Consider the following 13,522-nt stretch of genomic DNA (forward strand, 5'->3'; position numbering starts at 1 on the left):
TTTCTATTTTTTTTGCATTTTAGCCTTTTCTTTTTCATTCTATTTTAGTTTGTATTACTTATTATTCTTAATAAAAAAAATTCAAATAGGTATATATAACTTCCCAAGGTAGGCAAAGAAGAGATGTGCAGCAAGCTTCAAATGATGAATTTATCTGGGACATCATTCAAATAAAATAATGATAGAGTCAGGCTTGTAAATACAAAATTGCACTTACTGATATGTTTCCATGATTGATCAACTTTCCATGTTGAACCTAAAGTTCCTATCTTTCTATAGCAAACCACACAATAAGCAGCCAGAGACATTCTGTAAAGGTACAAAAAACTGATTTAGCACATCAACAGGATTTTAAAAAATTATTTTATATATCAGTTATGCCCTATTTAATTCAGAGGGAGCATACCACTCTTTCCAAAAAACATATATTGCAAGTTTAGTACAGGATTTCATGATTGTAAAAAAACCTTCCAGGACCCTTTCAAAGGAAAAATGAATTGTATCTTTTTCCAAACTTTTGACAGGGGAAGCCTTTCCTTTCTGAATTTAAATGAGGGGTGCAATTTGTTTCACAACCCAAAATAATATATTTTGCTTTACTGTATTTTTATAAGGTAACTATTTTGGCTGTCCATCCTGGAAAAAGAGAGGTTCAGACACAATGAACATTTCACTGAAATCTAGTAATTTTGCTGCAACTATAGAATAGGATTGGAACCATAGAAAATTATTGGGTCTTAATGATATTCTGTGCAGAGATTCAGTACAAGGAATATAGCAAAGAAACCAATCAAGCTTTTTTTGGGGGGGGGGGTAAGGTGTTCTACTGATATATCATTAATTTTTTTTAAAAAAATCCTGTTTCCTCCTGTTATACCACTAACTAACGCTGTCAATACTTTGCTGCTTATTCCATGGTTACCAGTTTACTCAACTAGCTCAATTTGGGTGGGGCTATATGTTACCCTTTACTAGTTTTACTCAACAACCCAGGGTAAAATAAGGCAACATAGTCCTTAGTTCAGTAACCACAAAGAATACTACATGTTTGAAAAGAGCTGGGTTTTTTAAAAAAATAAATGACTCACTCAAAATGCCTAAAATGTGCCATATTTGAAGATAACATTTAACGGTATGTTCTAACTTTTTTTTTCATACACAGTACAGCTGTGGGACCCTAAAAATAAACGGCAGTTGGTTAGCAAACGAAGCTTTTGTTTGTGAAAATGCCATCTGACTTCATGGAAAACAACAAAACTGCCCGACCCTTTCAGTTTTGCAGTGACTTGTAGCTCAACCTTCCAAACCTGATTAACTGCCTTGTAGAGGTTTCTGAAAACGGATCCAAGAGTGTGTGGGAGTGGTGACTAATTTCATAGCTGAATAACAACACACACACACACACACACACACGCATATATATATATATATATATATATATATATATATATATATATATATATATATATATATATATATATATATATATATATATATATATATATATATATATATATATATATATATATATATATATATATATATATATATATATATATATATATATGTTAAGTATTTGTCAAGGCTTTGTGAAAGCACCTTGCTAATTAACTCTTTCATTCCTGCTTTGGCCTGTCTCAAGGCTTATCCACAGGATATAGTCAACTATGACAGCTCATTATTTGTGCAAATTATTCAAATTGCTAATAAAGAATTTGGGGAGGCTGAGATGGCCATTTATATATACACACACACACACACACATATATATATATATATATATACACACATATATATATATATACATATATACATACATACATATATATACATATATACATATACATATACATATATATATAATTCAGAAAACCATTGCGCATCTCCTACCTACACACCTTGAAATAAAACATGCCACAAATTGCAGCAGCCCTGCCTTTAGCCAACGTACAACAGATCGCAAGTTGCAAACAGCACAGAAATGCCCCAGTTCTAATCGCAGGGGTGCGGCACAATGAAAGAGAGAGTCCGCTCTAGGAAAACAGACTTGATGGACAGAGCCAAGTCTATCATTGCTGATCACAGCTATCATCATACAGTGGACAAATGAGTTACACGAGCTCCGTCGCAATGTTATTCCTTATTCGGGGATTTCTCCGGCTGGGCAAGGCTGTTCTCCAGCCCCGACTTCACAACCCACGCACCAGGTTGGCCCAAACAGCCGCTCTCCTCCAGCCTCCTCCCCTACCTGCCCATCTCGGATCCCCGTCCCACTGTCAACGACGAAGCCTTTCCGTACCGCCCACGCTCTGACGTCAACGTGAACCCCCTTACCTTTCCCCAGAGCGCCGCCCTCGTAGGAGCAAGCCAATCCAAAAACAGGGGAGGAAAGGCGCCTGCGCAGTTGTGGACCTTACGTCCGAGTCGGCTACTCTTTCCGCTCCCACTTCTTCCGGTCGGGTGGGAATCAGGAGTAACCTGGTGTGTTCGTCGCCAGGGCAACGTTGCTGGACCGGTGAAGCACAACTCCGTGTTTTGTTTTGTTATCTTGAACTGAGTGGGTTGTGGGTGGTTGTTGTTTTTTTCTTCTTGGAAGGTCTTTCTCTTTTTCCCCCAACTTCTCCCTCGTTTACCCTCGTATCTCTGGCATTAAGGGATTGCCTCTTCTGCAGGGCAATGTAGCCGTCAGGTTTTGCTAATTCCGGGCAGCGTGAATAGTTGCAGCTACTCTTCTTTCAGCTTAGTTTTATCCAGGGTGGTTTGCACAGTAAACCTCATCAGTCTGGCCCTTGGGTGATGGGAAGTACATTTGCAACCTGCCTGGAAGATACAGATAGTAGGGCTGCCAGATGCTTTGGTAAACCATACGGTTTCTTCCCCCCATTAGCCTGAATAGGCTTGTCCAGTGTAGGATTAGGGCAGGGGTAGGCAACCTCGGCTCTTTTATGACTCATGGACTTCAACTCCCAGAATTCCTGAGTCAGCATATGCTGACTCAGGAATTCTGGGAGTTGAAGTCCATGAGTCATAAAAGAGCCGAGGTTGCCTACCCCTGGATTAGGGCTACCAAATCTGGGCTGCAAAAATTCCGAGTACATGATGAGAGTTTTCTCAATATCTTCGCTGCCATCTAGGGTGCTTGAAATTGTTGAACCCAGATCAACAAAGTGACTTTTGACAAAACATAAATTGACTTTTGAATGAAAGTGGATCTAGTTCTAAACAGGTAGTATAATAAACTAGATGTAAATATGTCAGATTCAAGATAGAAGTAATACATGTTATTGATAGGGTTTTTGTTTTCCTTTTTTTTAAAAAAATAATCATATTAAAATATTGAAGTGCATTCAGAATTATAGTGTGTAATTAATGTTAATTAACTGTACAGACCTATTCTCGTTTACTTGAAAATCAGTAAGCCTGAATTCAGCTTACCTTTTGCTCAATTGAGCTGGCTAGGATAGAAGCTTAACCATCACGATGCTTGTATTGATTTTGTTCAGTTTAAGATTGTATCATTTTCTACAAATAGTTTTCCCGTTTGATGTTTTAGGAATCTGACACTGTGAAGAAGATGGTGAATGTTTTGAAAGGAATACTTATAGAATGGTAAGCAAAAATATATTGGCAGTGCAAGTGCTACTCCAAGCTTGTAAGAAATTTGGCAGCGTGAGCAAGAAATGTTTTATGTTGTGACATGGTTACAAAAAACGGAGTTGTGGTTGTAATCAGCAAGTGAAATAGCAAAAATAGCATACTCTTATTTTAAAAGAAAACAATGTTACTGAAATGTGATATGGTGTATTATTCATGTAACCTGTAAACTATGAATATTTGTATGTCTAATTCATATTATAAGGATGGGGATTATTCTGCCAACAGCCTTATTTTCTTATTACACTTAAAATAAAATTTAACTGGCTTAAGTAGCTTGTCAATATTGCCCTTAACTAATTTCTAACTAGGGATGTGGTGGCTGAGTGGGTTAGGACGCTGAGCTTCTCGATCAGAAGGTCGGCAGTTTGGCGGGTCGAATCCCGAGTGCTGCGTAACAGAGTGAGCACCTGTTACTCGTACCGGCTTCTGCCAACCTAGCAGTTCGAAAGCATGTAAAAATGCAAGTAGAAAAATAGGGACCACTACCGTGGGAAGGTAACAGCGTTCCGTGCGCCTTTGGCTTCTAGTCATGCCAGCCACATGGCCACGGAGACGTCCTCGGACAAGCGCTGGCTCTTCAGCTTTGAAATGGAGATGAGCACCGTCCCCTAGAGTTGGAAACGACTAGCACACATGTGCGGGGGAACCTTTACCTTTACCTTTAATTTGTAAAGGTGTTACTTGTTTAAATTCCAGATTGTAAAGAATTCACTTAACCAGCACAGAGTGGGCTGAGACAGCAATTACTGTCTTCTGCTAGTACTTTCTCTTATGTAAACTGAACAATGCAAATACAGTTTAATATTAATTTTGTGAGCATATTACCAGATTAGAACCATGACAATATGATTCTAAAAATACCAAATCCAAGCTACAAAAATCCAGATAATCACTGGAGGGTAGCATCAAATTAAGGTTTTTTTTGCAACTCTTTGCTGCATCTAATGGTCATCTAAACTTTTTAATCCTGTTTAGGATTCATTAAGAATATACAGCAGCAAAAACAAAACAGAAAAAAATGGATAGGTACTAGGTTTTTTAAAAAGGGATTCGCTTTCAGAAAAAGCAGTATGTGCATAAAAATAATGAAGCAACTAAGATGGAAGTTAAATTCAGAGGGGGGGAAAAAAGGCTGTGAAAGAAACCAGAAGCAGGCAATTGTTTTCAGCTCAAATAAATGCCAAATGCAATTCTATCTAGTTACCTACTATACACCCTAGATATCTAAATCCAGGTTTGTTTTTTTCATGCATGTTGGAAAATTTCACTCCACAACTTGGATGAGAGGTTTACATTCCTTTACTTGCTTTCGTACAACCAGCTGCTGTAAGATTCCGGCAAACATCTCAGTTTCAAAGGAAAGGAAGTTGCTTTGGCTCAAAGATTTGGACAGCCATCCTTTTACTCTACTACAGATGGACGTGTATACAGTACAATAGTAGAAATATTCAGAGGATTTTTAGGTTTACTATGTGGCTGTGACACAAAAATGAATATATTTCTTAGGCCAGTGATTGCAAAAAGAAATCAAAAGAGATTTCACAAAATGCATTAGCACAAACAATGCACTTTTCTTTGAAGTACTATAGCAGCTGTTTATGCATGTACAAATAGCACTTCTTTGGGGACCATAAGAAAAGTGGCTACACATGCGCATACAGGCAGAGACAAAAATGGACAGCTTTCAAAACAACCATGTGAGCCTTGTTAAGGGTGCAGCTGCCTTAACACTTCAAAGAAAGAAAGAAAAATGGCTTGGTAGATTTACTTCTCCTTCCCCAGAATCTCTTCCAGATTGAGAAATGTTATTGGAAAAAGTATCTATTCTGAATTGAACTTACACTGAAAATTTTATATATTTGACCATCTATTTCTAAATTTAATTTCTATTTTGATTATATAAAATCTGTGATGAAGTTGGTGACTGTCACAACACAATCCTCTGATAGAATAAATAACGTGAGTTCATCTTTTTTTAATGCAATATTTTGACCTAGTTTCAGAACTGCAAGTGACAGAATTGCCATAGTGAATGAATTGTGCAATGAAAGGGACAATTGGAACATGCCCTTGGATTCTTCTTGTGTACATAGTCCCATTTGATAATCATCTAATATTAAATTCAAGCTGTTCCTGAAGTATAGGATCCAGATGATAATACCTGTTGATATTTCTCCTGGGTTTATAGCCAATGGAATCTGCAAGATTCAGTTTTGTGCTTTGCAGTACAGGCAGTCCTAACCCCTTGCTCAGCAACCATTCAAAGTTATGATGGTGTTGAATGAGTGATACTTATAGCCTGACATCGGTTCTGTCAATTCCAGTACTAGCTTGCATTTACAATAGTTGCAGCATTCTGCAATCACATGTTTACTATTTGTGACTTTCCCTCTGGCTTCCCACAAGCAAATGGGAAGCCAGTAGGGAAAGCCAGTACAGAAGGTGGCAAGTCACTCTGGTAAGTCTCCTGCACCCAAGAGTAGACAACCCCACACTGCCCTGCTTGCACAACACCACCTTTTTGTGCACCCTGCAGCAACTACATCAAGTCCTGCTGCACTGGCACCCTTATGTTCTCTTCCCCACTTGGCAGCAGCCACATATCAGCCTTCCAGCTTGTTTGCAAGCTGAGAGTTGCAACTTGCTGCTGGTTTCTCCACTTATGTTGCTTGCACATCTTCACTTAGTAATCCACAAAACCTCTTGATGATGACAGTGGGGATTGCCATTGCAAAACATGACTTCATGCTTTATAACTGCCTCGCTTAGTAACAGAGATTATAATCCCAATTACCTTAGTTAACTGAGGACTACCTGTTTTTCATGAAACTTGAAAATTGTGATTCAGAGACTGAGCTAAAAAGTCATCATTATGCCCTTGATACTTGTATATATGATCTTGAGGACATTGAAAACCACAGCCTATTGTTATCTGGTTGGATGAAACATCTGGTTTGAACATAATCCCAACAGTTTGCACTCAGTTCAAATAGGTTGGATATACTCATTCTATTTGATTGTGGTTTAATGGTTTTAGCCTTTCTTGGATAAGGCTGCATTCCTCTCAAAACATCACTTCTGAAGTTGGCAGTATTCCTTGGCTTGTATTCTCTTGCTGGAATATATCCATGAGAAGGAGCAATCTTTTCTGACCTTGTACTTTAGATTTAACTTGATGACAGGACTTTGTTGCAATTATTCATGGCTTAAATACTTCCTGGATAGAACGTCAGGTTATATACAAAGCTAACCTTGAAAAATATTAGAAATTGCAGTGACTGCAAAATGTATGGACTAAATCAGGGGTGTCAAACAGTCGGCCCGCAGGCTGGATACATCGTAGCGAAACCGCGCCCACCCCATTGCCGGCAATGGCAAAAAAGTTGTGATATGTCGTGGCATGTCATGTGACGTTGTGAGTTTGACACCCCTGGACTAAAGTAAAATAACCAGAATATGTGCCTATTTTACTAAATTCAGTTGCTGCCAGTCTCTTTCCATCACTGATTAAATTTAACTTTTACAGCCTTAACAGTTTTGGTTTCTAGGAATCTTAACAATGCTACTTCAATGCATTTTGTCGTATGAACACCCGAGTTTTCATCTACCTAAAGCATAGCAGATGTCTTTTGAAACATGGTAGCTGTGTATGAAATATCCTCCCAGCTGAAGGTTGCCAGGATGCACACGGTATAACTGGATATTTGGTCAGAATTGGATATTTGGGAGAATCTTGAAAATACTCGATCTCCTTAACATATTAGGATGTTTTCATAATAGTTTTAATTTTTTCAATCTCATCATGTTTTATGAATTTCTGCTTGGTTGCTTTATGACATTCAATGCATTTCATAAATGTGGTTTTATTGTATTGGCATTTGCACTGTAACTATTACAGTTTAATTCATTGAAGTGTTATGTGAAATTACCATAACTTTATCCTTTTCTCCACAGTGACCCAGCCATGAAGCAGTTCCTGCTATACTTGGATGAATCAAATGCCCTGGGAAAGAAGTTCATCATACAAGACTTAGATGAAACACATGTCTTTGTGTTGGCTGAAATGGTTAACTTCTTGCAAGAGAGAGTGGGAGAATTAATGGACCAGAACTCTTTTCCTATTACACAGAAATAAAAAACGAGGCTGGATTTGGATACATATCGAACTGAAAGCCTGTAAATTTTTCTGTGAATTAATTTAAGGCAGATTGAAGTCACTAAGAGAAGTGAGCTACATACATATCAAGAATTCTCTTTTATTATTTTCAGTTTCATCCTGTCTTAAAAATGCAATTATGCTAATAGTTCATTAAGCCAGTGCAAATTACTATAGGATTGGAGATTCTTAAGATGTTCTTTGCAGAGGTGGGTGCAATGTTAATGCTGATATTCAGTTGCTCTCTGTAATATTCTTATAGAGAAAGCCACCTTAAAATACAGTATGTATGTTTTAATAGAATATGAAGGAGTTGTTTTTTTATATTTCCAAGGAAGACTATTAAATTTTGTAATTTGAGTACTCTTGAAAAAGTATACAGGTAGTCCTTGACTTGCAAGCACAATTGAGCCCAAAATTTCAGTTCTAAACAAGACAGTTAAGTGATTTTTGTCTCATTTTGCAACCTTCCTTGCCACAGCTGTTAAATGAACCATTGCAGTTGTTAAGTTAGTAACATGGCTGTTAAGTGAATCTAGCTTCCCCATTGAGTTTGCAGGTCAGAAGGTCAAAAAATGTGATCACCTGACCCCAGGACACTGCAATTGTCATAAATATTAATCAGTTGACAAGCATCTGAATTTTGATCATTTGACCATGGGGATGCTGCAATGGTCATCATCAGTGTGAAAAATGGTTATAAATCACTACTTTCTCTGCCATTGTAACTTAGAACTATCCCTAAACAAACTACTGTAATGTGAGGACTACCTGTACATGAATAATGTGCAGACTACATGGTGAATAAAACTGTTTCATAGCCTAGTCATTTTTAATTCACAGTAGTATATTTCACTAGGTTCAGTGAGAATTATTCCTGAATTAACGTGTAGGACCCAGTTCAATTCAGTTTATTCAATTTAGGCACTGCCCCATTGCAAATGGCTCTTACCAAACAGGACAAAGTAAATAATACAATAAAGATGAAGACAACAATATAGCAAATCTGAACAACCTTTAACCATGTAAACTTTGCTAATGAGCCACAAATCATTCAGCCCAAGGCCTGGAGAACAAAATATTTTAAAGGCTTGTTAGGATGCCAACAGGGTGGGAGCAACTCAAACCTCCAGGGGAAGCTGATTCCAGGATGGCAACTAGAATACCATTTTGAGCTGGGCTTTATTTTTAGGTTTTAACTAAATAGTAAAACTTCATAAAGTAAAACTTTAAAACAGTAAAATTTTAACTATTTCCTGTTCAACATTTTATATCATTACTATGAACCGTCTTGAATAAAAACAACTAATTTTAAAACATTCGTCAATGCATGACTGTTCAGACATGCAGTACTGTCCTATGCACACTTTTTCTGTACATCAATGTTATTTTATTATTCATGGAATGATACTTCTAAGTAAATTTCCATATGCTTGGATTGGAGATAATATAAATAAATGGCTATTGCTTTGGAACTGGGCTAAGAGTTGCCCAAAGAATCTACAGAAATTGCTCTCCCATTTTCTATAGTGAGAGCATACATTCATAGAAAAACTAGTTTTAATCCTATCTTTGTAAATGGTTGGGAACTACTAGGGTATTTTCTGTACCCTTTTAAAAGTTTTAAGCAATTTTCCAAACGTATGTTGATATATAGACTGGAAGAAATATTTAGATTTTATGCTTATACAGATGTTAATGTACTAATTTATTAAGCATATTGTTTTCTCTTTCAGTCCCAAAGGTGAAATATTTGTGACATGCAAAAAAGTGTTAAATTGAAATAAACAAAAGTACCTGAAAATATATAATTCTGGACAGATGTTAAAATTGACTAATATTTAAAAGTGTTCATGGCCCATAATAACAATATAATATTTGTAGCAAAGATTTAAAAATACTTGTCGAAGAGTTATAATGTGACATCATAGTTTGTTGTTAATAAATGTCGGGATATTCAAAAGGTTGTGTATACTATATTACCTGTACATTATACAAAACTCTTAAGCCTTTGTTTCCCTACGTTACCCTTTTCTGTGTTATATGTCCGGCGGTCTCCAAGAACTGGACACGATTGAACTGAAGAAGAAAAAAGATACGGGAAACCTAAGTGAAAGTCCTTCAGCCATGCTGGTTGGTTGAGTAGCTTCAACTGAGGCACTTTTTTTTCAACCCAACCCAACCCAACCTGCAATAAGGGAAACATTCACAATCTGCAGTGTAAGACTCACTTGGAACCCCTCCACAGCAGAGCCTTTTCAGAAGTTGTAAACAAATTGTAATTATTGTGATTTTTTCCCCTTATTCAGTCATTCTCAGAGACTGCCTGGACAAGTGCCTGCAAGTTTCTTGGCTAGCTTTTTCAGAAGTGCTTTGCCATTGCCTCCAAGGTCATCCTTGGTGGAGCCTTGGTGGAGCAGTGGGCTAATGCCTCCTTAAGTAACACCAGCTGCCTGCAATTAGTGCAGGTTCGCATCCCACCAGGCTCAAGGTTGACTCAGCCTTCCATCCTTCTGAGGTAGGTAAAATGAGGACCCAGATTGTTGGGGGCAATAAGCTGACTTTGTAATAATGCCGCTTGGGGTGTGTGTGAAAGCCCTAACAAGCAGGCATATACATAGAATGAAGGCTACTGCTAAGCTTGTAAGCCGCCCTGAGTCTTCGGAGAAGGGCGGGATATAAATGTAATAAAAAAAAATCCAGCTGGCTTTGTGCCCAAGGGGTATTTCGTGTTAGATCATATATAGCTGATAGCACTTGAGCTAAAGGTTTGATAATCAAATCAAAATTTACAAAAATGGTTTGATACAAAACAGATCAACTATGTCTCCCTTAAGATTGAAACCACAAATTATGATTTGGGATGTTATTTTTAAGGTCATAATTTGGAGTAGCACTTTGGAAAAAAAGCAAAATTCCCAAATTTGAACTGTCTACATGCCTGCAAAACACAGCAGTTTGCATATGGTTCTACACTTGGAAGCAAACCCTCAGACTTCCTATTTAATTCCATCCTAATAATTTGTTTTCTATCTGAACTTATCACCAGCATAACATCAGTTTATGTAAAATCCTCTAGTAGTGCATATTATTACTAAAAAACATAAACTATTGCGAGCTTATTCATTTCATTCTAAATATTCTGAAATAGTTTATGAAAGATAATTATACTCCTTTGTCTTCTCCACCAGGTGCTTGATTTATTACCTTTAAATATATTAATTGGCCAGAAATACTGAAAAATAACACTGTGAAAGTTTTGTTGAATGTTGAATTTAGACATAGCAGTTAAACCATAATGTAGTTTGTTTGATCTTGCTTTCCACATTCATGGTCTGTTGATTATAGCTGAATTTTATGAATGTCATATTTATACATTAGAACAAACAATGGATTAATGGAACGTGTGGCTATAAAGAGATAAAAAGGCCTCCAGTTTAAGTTTGCTACCTTTTACTAGAAGCCTACATACTGTTGCACAAAGAGAACCTGGCTGAGATCATTTGGTTTCTTTTAGAGAGGATAAACATTTTCCTGTGGTGATCAGTAGCATAGCACCTGGCACGTATGTTGGGGGTCAAGGGGTGTCCAAAGTTAAGTCTGTACATACAGAATCACTAAATTTCACACAGCCTCTTTTCACATAAGATTTTTAAATACTGTACATATATTTGGCCCTCACTGCATTTTATGTTGGAATTTGCTACCTAAAAATTTTGCTAAATTCTGCTATACCATTTGGAAGAGAGAAAAACTTGGACTCTGGAAACTATTGATTCCTGATTAGAATTATGCTATGTACATAATATCATCTGTGCTTAAACATTTTTAGTAAATCACATGGATTATTACACTGACCACTATATAGCTAATTCCTGAAATCTAAAAAACAACATTTTAAGCCGCTTCTGTAAGCGTAAAAAATATTTTTTTAAAAATTCTTCCACTGTGCCCAAAGATTTTATTTTAATTTAAAAAGAACACCATTAATCAACTGATTATCATGATCGATTACAGTTCATAATTATAATGCATGAACCACTTTAATATGCTTTATCTTCAAGTTTTAGAACAATAACTTAGTCACAAGTGTCCCCATTTTATGGCTGGCAGTCTGAGATTCTGCACTGTGTGTAACTAGCAGCCTAATGGTGACAAGATATTTCAAATAGATTCAAGCCTCATTGCTCTGCTTAATGAATCACATTGCTATTTGCTCTCCTTCCTATAATTTTTCTTTACAATACTTCTGGTCATTTTTGCTTTCACTTCTTACCATGGTTGGAAGAAAAATGAATAACTCTTAAAAGAGAAAAAGAAAACTTTTTCTGATATTTGATTCCTTTTTGCTTTATATCCAATCTTTTACATCTGATGTAAGACCTATTTCTAGACATCTTTTAGCCTCAGTCTTGTCACAGGAAACTTACCAGGACGAAAAGCTCTTACCCAATTTATTAAAAGTCGCTGAATATCTGTGAGTCACACATTCATTCTTTTAAAACTCAGGTTATTAGCTGCTTTGGAATGAATGGCAATGTCTATGTAATATCTATGTTTCTAGCACTATGTAATGCCCATGTTTCTAGTTCTGATAGTTGATTGAGCTGTTAGCGTGTCTTTTCTTAACTTAGATAAATTTTGCTTCCAAAATACATGGCACAATAGAATTTGGAGGACAAATAATTTGGTATGAAGAGAGACTCCTTACTTATTATAGGAGAATTGTTTAAAATAGAGCTAGCCATATGATAGGTCATATTGTGGTATGGTATTTTTCCTAGGATTTCTAAATGAGCAATATCTACTTTCCTATCACCAAAGTTCAGGTTTTATTCCTTTGGGTTTTTTTTCTCCTATGAATTTCTCCCATCTCCCTGTCCCCAATTCCATTTCCACATCTTGATTGGGTTCCAGCACCTATCATTAAAATTAAAATCACTTGCATTTATGAAAACCTCTTACCTCTGTACTGTATCAGATGTTATTAATTTCAAATTTAAATTATATAAATGTGTATCAATACGAGATAATACACCTATGCAAAAAACTACAAATCATTTGTTGCTCTGCCATTGCCACAGAAAAGATAGGAAACAATTGGAAAGGAATGAAAGTCATAGCAATATTCTGTAGCTTTGAAGGCAAAAATGTTTCAACACAAAAGTTTGACTAAAAGTGTTGATAACTTGTGTACATCTATAAAATGTTTCTTTCCTCAGAAGTTAGAATCAGTTAAATTAATTGGAAAGTACTTACATTGGACAGTAATGAAATACAAGATTTCATTTATATTATGCCCGTTTCGTGTTAGAAAATTAGTTAAGACATATATGCAGATTTCACTTAAGCACTTAAGGGTTTGTTTAAACTCTGTGTTTCAAACTTGGTGTAATAACATTTAAAGGTAAAGTTTTCTCTGAGTCAAGCTCAATTGGTGACTTCATTTATACATCCATGTGAGTTTCTGGTCACCAATAAATTTGTTTGTCACCACCATTCAGCCTACTTCTCCTATGATAATTTGTGTAGGCCCTTCCTAAGCCTGATAGATTTAAAGTTTTTCACAAATGACCAAATACAGAAATTTTTAGATCGTACGTTTCCTCCAAGAACTTGGTTCATCTCAGGAAGACTATCCATCAACTGGAATAGTATAGACAAGGAAGGAGAAAAGGTTGTGGAATCCATGGTGGCGGAATGCCAAGA

General features: G+C 36.5%; 2 protein-coding genes across 6 annotated transcripts in view; one reads left to right on the plus strand and one right to left on the minus strand.

Annotated features, from left to right (window-relative positions):
* The window catches only part of SERAC1 (serine active site containing 1), a 28,312-nt gene extending 25,997 nt beyond the window's left edge, over positions 1–2,315 (minus strand). Inside the window, exons 1-3 of one of the 3 annotated variants that reach the window (XM_081314554.1) lie at positions 2,116–2,255; positions 1,089–1,177; positions 218–309 (exon numbers count right to left, since the gene is read on the minus strand). In XM_081314554.1, the coding sequence (XP_081170680.1) occupies positions 218–309; positions 1,089–1,126 (130 nt within the window). In that variant the 5' untranslated portion in view covers positions 1,127–1,177; positions 2,116–2,255. Of the gene's footprint in view, positions 1–217; positions 310–1,088; positions 1,178–2,115 lie in introns of all 3 variants that reach the window. The other 2 variants (XM_081314555.1, XM_081314556.1) reach the window with 2 other exon arrangements.
* Positions 2,316–2,448: 133 nt separating this feature from the next.
* On the plus strand, positions 2,449–10,907 carry GTF2H5 (general transcription factor IIH subunit 5). 3 transcript variants are annotated; one of them, XR_014024449.1, is made up of 5 exons: positions 2,449–2,515; positions 3,554–3,609; positions 7,612–7,883; positions 9,876–10,033; positions 10,123–10,907. XR_014024449.1 is itself a non-coding variant. In XM_081312504.1 (3 exons), the coding sequence occupies exons 2-3, from the start codon at positions 3,575–3,577 to the stop codon at positions 7,790–7,792; spliced, it is 216 nt and encodes a 71-aa protein (XP_081168630.1). In that variant the 5' UTR covers positions 2,449–2,515; positions 3,554–3,574; the 3' UTR covers positions 7,793–9,832. The 3 variants fall into 3 exon arrangements, 2 of the variants coding, with proteins under 2 accessions (XP_081168630.1, XP_081168631.1); XM_081312504.1 differs by lacking the exons at positions 9,876–10,033; positions 10,123–10,907 and having other exon boundaries at positions 7,612–9,832; XM_081312505.1 differs by lacking the exons at positions 9,876–10,033; positions 10,123–10,907 and having other exon boundaries at positions 2,461–2,557; positions 7,612–9,832.
* The last annotated feature ends 2,615 nt before the right edge of the window (positions 10,908–13,522 follow it).

The sequence above is a fragment of the Vipera berus genome, assembly GCF_964194415.1.
Source record: "Vipera berus genome assembly, chromosome: 1".
NCBI classification, from domain to species: Eukaryota; Metazoa; Chordata; class Lepidosauria; order Squamata; family Viperidae; genus Vipera; species Vipera berus.